Source organism: Dipodomys ordii, unplaced genomic scaffold (genome assembly GCF_000151885.1).
Source record: "Dipodomys ordii isolate 6190 unplaced genomic scaffold, Dord_2.0 Scaffold180, whole genome shotgun sequence".
NCBI classification, from domain to species: domain Eukaryota; kingdom Metazoa; phylum Chordata; class Mammalia; order Rodentia; family Heteromyidae; genus Dipodomys; species Dipodomys ordii.
The window spans coordinates 995848-1004050 of NW_012267396.1; the positions used below are offsets into that span (position 1 = coordinate 995848).

Genomic DNA, 8203 nt, shown 5'->3' on the forward strand with positions numbered 1-8203 from the left:
GCTCTACGTGGGGCTGCTGGGCGGCGCGGCGACGTGCTGCGCGCTAGCGCCGGGCGAAGAGGCCTTCGAGGAGGCGCTGCTCGACGCGTCGGGGTCGCTTCTGTTACTGGCGCCGGCCACGCGCAACCGCGACGCGGAGACCTTCGTGCAGCGCTTGCTGTGGCTGCGGGGCCGCGGGCGCCTGCGCCACGTGAACCTGGGACTGTGCGCGCTCGTGTACGAGGCGCCCTTCGACGCTCAGGCTAGCCTCTACCAAGCCCGCTGCCGCCACCTGCAGCCGCGCTGGGTCGACTTCCCCGGCCGCATCCTGGATGTGGGGTTCGTCGGGCGCTGGTGGATCTTGGGGACCCGGATGCGCGATTGCGACGTCAACGACGACGAGTTCCTCCACCTGCCCGCCCACCTGCGCGTGGTCGGGCGGAACCATCTGCACTCCGAGGCCAACGAGCGGCTCTTCGACGAGAAATACCAGGCCGTGGTGCTCACCGACGACCAGGTGGACCAGGCGCTGTGGGAGGAGCAGGTGCTGCAGAAGGAGAGAAAGGACCGGATCGCCCTGAGCGAGGCTGACTCGCTGGTGCTGCCGCAGGTGGCCCAGTGAGCCCCCGGGGAAATCCCTGACAACTTGCTGGGCGGAGGGGTGAAGCTGAGGAGACAGATCAGGTCTAGGCGCAGGTCCCCCGTGCCAACTCTGCCTTGTCTCGCTAGCTGAAGCTACTTCAGAGCCTTATTGGTCTTGGGCAAAGGATGGAGGGCGTGGAAGGGTAGCTGATAATGAGGCTTTTACTTGAGCGATTCTCTCCGGCGGGATGTGATTCGGCGTGCCTGAAGTCCCAGGTTCCATCCTCAGCTTTACAAAAACAACAGGAGCCTATTTTGTTTTACTTGATTTATATCTACAAGTGCTTGCAGATGGAGGTTTCATTTTGACATGCCCATTTATGTGCCCAGTGCATTTTTATCAAAGTAACTCCGTTCCCCACCAGATACATCTAGTTTCCTTGCCATTTTCACCTGTATTTGATGTTTGTTCGAGCTGGCTTTGAACTTGAGCAGCTCCTGATTCACCTCCTGGGTGCTAGGATTATAGGTGGGCATGATCACCATGCCTGGATCTTTAGGCCTTATGGGACCCCCAGCAGACATACCACATTGGTCAGGTGAGTCCTAAATGCTCCTAAGACCATTTATACTTTCATTATACTTTATGTGTGTGTATATTTGACTTTTTGAGAATAAGGTTTCTGTGGCATCTAGGCTGGTCTCAAACTCATGGGCTCAAGTGATCCTCCCGCATCAGCCTTCCTTGCTTGTAGCTAAGATTACAGGCATGCACCATCTTGTCTGGTTTCAGATTTTTTTTTTTTTAAATCTGGGGACTGAACCAGAACCCAGGGGCCTTGCTTCTGCTAGGCCATAACAAATACGAGAAATCCAAATTGTTGTGACTGCTTGTAAGAGGCTTTTTTGCACATCAGCCTGATCTGACTGACTGTGCAGCGCCGGTGATTGGAAGTGGCTTGTCCTGATGTGAAAGTCGATTCTGTTGGTGTTGTACTTCTTCCGGAAAGGAAGAAGGCAGTGGGTAGGTGGCACTTAAGCTGGGTTATGGTCATGACATAACAACCTGAAGCAAAACTATTAGGATGAGACTGCCTGTGTCATCTGGGAGCTTCTGCCTGGCTAATAAAACTGTGAGATGGAACAGCTGTCTTTATTGTTATCTATTCTGTTATTTTGTTTTTGGCCTTCACACACGGAAACACACCCACATTGCTGGGCACTGGTAGTTCACACCTGTAAACCTCCTGCTGCTCAGGAGGCTGAGGTCTGAGGATGGCAATTCAAAAGCAACTTGGGTAGAAAGGGTAAGACTCTTATCTAATTAACAACCGAGAAAAAACCAGAAGTGCAGCTATGGTTCAAGTGCTAGAGCGCCAGCTTTGAGTGAAAAGCTAGGGGGTCAGTGTCTTAGCCCTGAGTTTAGTCGCTAGTGCTGGCACAAAACAAAACGCTCTTGCTATTTAGGTAGAATCTACACTTCGTAAGCTAGTCTAAAAGTCCTCTGGTATGCCCTTGGTGGGAAAATACTTCCTTCTGTGGTGCTTAGGAAGACCAGCAGAGGGCGCCAGAGCCCTAATAAGAGGAATTGGCACTCCTGCCTTGCTGTGCTAGTGAAACTAGCAGACCTCTTAATTGCATGAATGTATGCATGATTTCCCACGCATGTGCATAGGTGGGGTGGATGGTGGGAGCATGTGTCCCTTCCGTATGCATCTTTACGAGGTTGTCAAGGGAGCCTGGAGGGAGGGAGGTTGTCCCTTTGAAGACCTCCAGCCCCCTTCTGGGAGGGGCAGGTCCACCTAGTTAGCCCTGGAAGCTTGTCCCAATACTAGTATAGGGATGGAGTAAAGCCAGGTTCCAGGATACCCTGAGACACCCAAATGTGCAGTTCCTCAAGTCCCTTATAAATAAGGCCTGGAATTTGCATAGAACCTGGACACGCCCTCCTGTAGACTTTTTGTGGCTCAGTGCGCGTCTGGGCCTAGGGCACACTTCTCGCTTGTCCTGGGGGCCCATGCTGCCCTTGAGAGCCTGCGTGGATTCTGTGCTAGATTCATCCTACTAGATCTGTCCACCGAAGTTATCTGTGTGTGCGAGGAGAGGCCTCCAGACCTCAACACTAAAGCTTTAAGCTTGCGAACCAAGCACCTGAGGCCTTCTTGTGGGAACTGTCTCCAAAGCAGTCTTCCCTCCAACTCACTCCCATGACAACCAGCCACTTGTGTAGGATCAGGATTTAAAATCACCTGAGGCCAAAAAACCAGGCTGGAATGCATGCAGCCCAAATGACGCACACACAAATTCTAGTATGTGTTAAATCCACTTTCAGGGATACATCCCAGGCAACTGAACTTTGTTTTTTTGTTTTTATGTGTGCCCATACTGGGGCTTGAACTCAGGACCTGAGCCTACTGATCTACCACAGCTCCACTTAAGGTCAGCTCCACTTCTGGCTTTTTGATGGTAAACTGGAGATAAGAGTTTCATGGACTCTCCTGCCCAGGCTGACTTGGAGCCACAGTCCTCAGATCTCAGCCTCCTGAATAGCTAGGATTACAGGGGTGAGCCACTGTTGCCTAACCTGCAGACATTTCAGATTGACTTCTCACACTTAGCAAATTGTCATTTAAAGTTCCTCCATTGGCTGGGCCCTGGTGGTTCATGCCTGTAATCCTAGCTACTCAGGAGGCTGAGATCTGAGGATCCTGGTTCAAAGCCAGCTTGGGTAGGAAAGTCCATGAGACTAATTTACTGGAGTGGTGCTGTGACTCAGGTAGTAGAGCCCTGTAACCAACAAAAAAAGTTCCTCCATGTCTTTCTGTGGGAGAAGATGACATTTCTTTTTATTTCTGAATGTATTCCATTGCCTGGATGGATTTTTTCTTGGTTGTCCTGGGGCTTGAACTCTGAACCTGGGTGCTGTTCCTGAGCTCTTTTGCTCAAGGCTAGTACTCTTTAACACTTCAACTACAGTGCCACTTCTGGTTTTCTAAGAGTTAATTGGAAATCAGAGTCTCACAGATCCTTGTTATTCAGGAGGCTGAGATTTGAGGATCACCGTTCAAAGCCAGCTTGGGCAGGAAAGTTTGTGAGGTTCTTTTTTTTTTTTTTGGTCTGGGCCTGGGCGCTGTCCCTCAGCTCTTCAGCTGAAGGTGAGCGCTCTACCACTTGAGCTACAGCGCCACTTCCGGTTTTCTGGTGGTTTATTGGAGATAGGAGTCTCACGGTCTCTCCTGCCCGGGCTGGCTTTGAACTGCGATCCTCAGATCTCAGCCTCCTGAGTAGCTAGGATTACAGGCATGAGCCACCTGCGCCCGGTAGTTTGTGAGATTCTTATCTCCAGTGAACCACCAGAAAATGAAGTGACGCTGTGGCTCAACTGGTAGAGAGCTCACCTTGTGCTGAAGAGTTGAGGGGCAGTGCCCAGGCCCAGAGGTCAAGCCTCACAACCCATCGAAAAAAAGAAAAACAAAAACAGTCTCATAGACTTTCCTGCTTGGACTGGCTTTGAACCATGATCTTCAGTTCTCAGCCTCCTGAGTAGCTAAGATTACACACACGAGCCACCGGCGCCCTCTTGGATGGATGTTTATGTAACCATTCTCCTACAGAAGGACCTGTGGTTACTTTTTTTTTTTTGGTGAGGTACTAGGACTTGAACTTGTGGCATAGGCATTGTTCCTGAGCTTTTTTGTTCTACCCCTACCATTCTAATGTTAAGCCACAGTTCCACTTTCAGCTTATTGGTGGTTCATTGAAGATAGTCTCAGACTTTCCTGCTCGAGCTGGCTTTGAACTTTGAGCCTCAGATCTCAGCCTCCTGAGTAGGCAGGATAACAGGTGTGAGCCACCAGCACCTGGCCCCCTTGTTACTTTCTGAGCTGACTGGGTGGCTTTGGCTACTGGCTACTGGGTGAGTATGGCCAGCTATCCGAGCCTATTCTCTGTAGTGGACACCAGAGGGCGCTAGAGCTCCACCTTTGCCCTGCTTGGAATTGTGAGCTATTTCTTGAACTCTTTGCCCCTGGGCTAAGGCTATGGAAAACATCTGTGGAAAAAGGATTAGTTAAATTAGCTGCCTGTGATGTGAAGACTATAGTTCTGTTACAGGTTGTTTTCCTTGTAATTGATGATCGATTTTTTTTTCTGTATTTTGGGGATTTGTCCACAGTTACTAGGCTAGCATACTGTCCCCCAAAGGTTGACAGTGGAAACATCTGGGAGAAGACACCCCAAGTTCTGATTTCTAGGAAGGAAATCTCAGCATTGCTAATGTAAGAATACTTGTGTAAGTGTGAAAATGTTTGTGTAGCTGGGTGCTGGTGGCTCATACCTGTAATCGTAGCTACTCAGAAGGCTGAGATCTGAGGATTGCGGTTCAAAGCCATCATGGGCAAGGAAAGTCTGTGAGACTCTGATCTCCAGTTAACCACCAGAAAGCCAGAAGTGGCGCTGTGGCTCAAGTGGTAGAGCACTAGCTTTGAGCAAAAGCGGAGGGGCGCCAGGCAATGGTGGCTCACGCTTGTAATCCTAGCTACTGGGGAGGCTGAGATCTGAGGGTCGCGGTTCAAAGCCAGCCCGGGCAGAAAAGTCCATGAAACTCCTACCTCCAATAAACCACCAGAAATGGGAAGTGGCGCAGTAGGTCAAGTGGTAGAGCATTGGTCTTAAACAAAAGAGCTGAAGGGCAGAGCCCAGGCCAAGAGTTCAAGCCCCACAACTGACAAAGAAAAAGTGTAACAATTACTTGGGTGTGGCTGGAGAAGTGGGGGGGCAGCAGATGTTAGGATTACTTGGTGTATTAATTTTCCATTGCTATAATAAAATGCCTGAAGCTGGGCACTTAATTAAAGCTTTAAAGTAGCTCAGGTTGTGTATGCCAGTGGCTCACACCTGTTAGTTACTCAGGAGGCAGGAAGCCACAGCACCACTTCTGGTCTTCCAGTTAACCGCTGGAAGACCAGAAGTGGTGCTGTGGCTCAAAGTGGTAGGGTGCTAGCCTTGAGCAAAAGAGCTCAGGGACAGTGCCCAGGCCCTGAGTTGAAGACCCAGGACTGGTCCTCAATACCTGGGCTCAATCCCATCCCCTAGAAAAGTCAAAGAAAGCTGGGTACCCTTGGCTCATGCTTGTCATCCGAGCTACTAAGGAGGCTGAAATCTGAGTATCGAGGTTCAAAGCCAGCCCAAGCAGGAAAGTACATGAGACTCTTATCTCTAATAAACTACAAGAAAACCAGAAGTGGTGCTGTGGCTCAAGTGGTAGAGCGCTTGCCTTGAGCTGAAGAACTAAGGGACAGCGCCCAGGCCCAGAGTTCAAGCCCCACGACTGATAAAAAAAAGAAAAAAAAAGTCAAAATCAGGCCATTAACCAAACTAAAAACTCAAGTGTGAGGGGAGGAGCAGGAAGGCACGGTGCCTTTGGTTCCTATAAAATAGTTATGGTGTAAAGCCTTTTGTCTTGTTTGTTCATTTATCTGTCTTTGTGGGGGGCAAAGGGAGGGGTCACAGAAATGGAGGGACAACAGATAAACAAATGCAGCACTAGACACTATGTGAACATGAATGCCTGACTTGACTTATGTAGACCTCATTCCTCCAGAATCCTCAGAATTTATGAGCAATCTCAAAGGGGAGTGGTCTTGACCTGAGCCAGAATGGAGGGACACTTCCCCTGGGAAAAGGATCCATCCTGTGTCTGCAGGGAGTTCCCAGAACGCTAGATTAGTCCCCACCCCTTCCAGTTCCTCCAGTTCAGCGCTGAACAACCTGTTCTGCCACAATCACCTAGATGCCATCTACTAGGCTTAGTTTCTGCTTTAGCATGAGGTCAGGGGAGGGAGGTCAGGAAGGAGAATATATCTGGAAAGGCAGAATATAAGGGGACCGGGTGCCAGTGGCTCACAGCTAATCCTAGCTATTCAGGAGACTGAGATCTGAGGATGGCCATTTAAAGCCGGTTTGGTCAGAAAAGTCCCCACGAGACTCTTTAATGAAGCACTCAACAAATGGAAATGGAGCTGTGGCTCAAAGTGGTAGAGTGCTAACCTTGAGCACACGGGACTCAAGGACAGTGTCCAGGCCCTGAGTTCAAGCCCCACGACTGACAAAGCAAAAATTAAACCAAAACAACAACCTCCCCTGCCCCCAACTTCTTGGAAATTTTTTCAAATGCTGAAACATGTAGGAATTTATTCATTCATCTTGGGTATTGCTATATATTTATGCCATAAATATGAAAATATGAAATGAAAGCCTGACCTTCAAGTATTTTTTCCTATTCTCCAAATTTACAGGAAATGCAAATACAATATCCTATTGGTTACAATATTGAGCTCAATCCCAATTATGACTAGTTGATTCAATGTTATATCACGGTTCTGGATGTTTAAGGCACCAGAATTCAGTCCATGAGGAAGACCTTGTATATCCCGAGTCCAAGCTCAGTACTGGCGCGCACACACACACACACACACACAGTGTTAGTATTTAGCAGAGATGGAGGGCAGCAGTGCCTTCACTGTATCCTTACTTGGTAGTCCTGGTGATCAAAATTGTATCTGGGTTGAAGGAGTGAATAGCTCAACTGTAAAAGGGCATGAGCCACCTCTGAATTATATCCTTAACGCTGGAAAAAAAGAATGGGGCAATATTTTTGCCACGTTAACTGCAGTGAGAGACATCTCATTAGTTGAGGTTACCTGGGCCATGTGAAGGGGAAAGGAGGCTGGGACCAACCACGAGGGGTCCGGGATGTGGCTCAGGGGTAGAGCGCTTGCCTCGCATGCATGAAGCCCTGGGTTCGATCCCTCAGCACCACATGAGCAGAAAAAGCCGGAAGTGGTGCTGTGGCTCAAGTGGTAGAGCGCTCGCCTTGAGCGAGCTGCTGAGGGGCAGCGCCCAGGCCCTGGGTTCAAGCCCAAGGTCTGGCAAAGAAGAGGCAGGGCCGGGAAACGCCGGGTGGGGGGAGCTGGCTTCGAACCATGCCTCCCCGACCTCACCGCAGCCAGCGCCCGGTTTCCCCGTCTTGCGCAGCATCTCTTAGTGTAAACTTTCCGAGGCCCTTGCTTATTTCTCGTGCTTCCCCCAGACCGCGAGCCCCGCGGCGGCCCAGGAGCCGCGTCCGGCAGGTTCCGCAGAGGGAAGCGGCCGAGGCCGGGCCCCGCCGCGCCCCGCCTCCCCGCGCGGCTCCCAGGCCCGCCCGGGGCCAGCTCTGTCCGGTGGTGGCCTCGCGAATGGCCCGGGAGCCCCTCCGACCCGCAGACCGTCCCCGCGGTGGACGCCAGGACCGCCCAGGTCCCCTCCCCCGGCTCTGGACGCCACCGCAGTGGCGACCGCTCTGCGCATGCTCGGCGGAGGGGGGGCGGGGAAGAGCGGGCGCTCCCGTTCCCGAGGCTGAGGACGCTCGTGCGCAAGCGCAGGTCCTTCCGGGGCTGGGCCTGAAAGAGGGGCGGGGCGTCAGGCGCGAGGGCTACCACTAGGCTCCGCCCATGCCTCCTGCCTCTGGGTTGGTGGCGCGTGCGCACTCGGAGCGGAAGGGTGTGCCGGCGCGCGCACGGGCTGGGACGGACGGCGGAAGCCAAAGAGGTTGCCCGTGGCGGGGAGGGAGGTGGCGAGTGCGCGCGCAGCGGCGGCGCGGGCG

General features: G+C 51.7%; 1 protein-coding gene across 1 annotated transcript in view; it reads left to right on the forward strand.

Annotated features, from left to right (window-relative positions):
• Nucleotides 1-1270, forward strand: part of LOC105999058 (chromosome unknown open reading frame, human C19orf52) — a 1595-nt gene extending 325 nt beyond the window's left edge. Inside the window, exon 2 of the mRNA XM_013033945.1 lies at nucleotides 3-1270. Within this exon, the coding sequence (XP_012889399.1) occupies nucleotides 3-601 (599 nt within the window). The 3' untranslated portion in view covers nucleotides 602-1270. The remainder of the gene's footprint in view (nucleotides 1-2) is intronic.
• Nucleotides 1271-8203: the final 6933 nt, after the last annotated feature.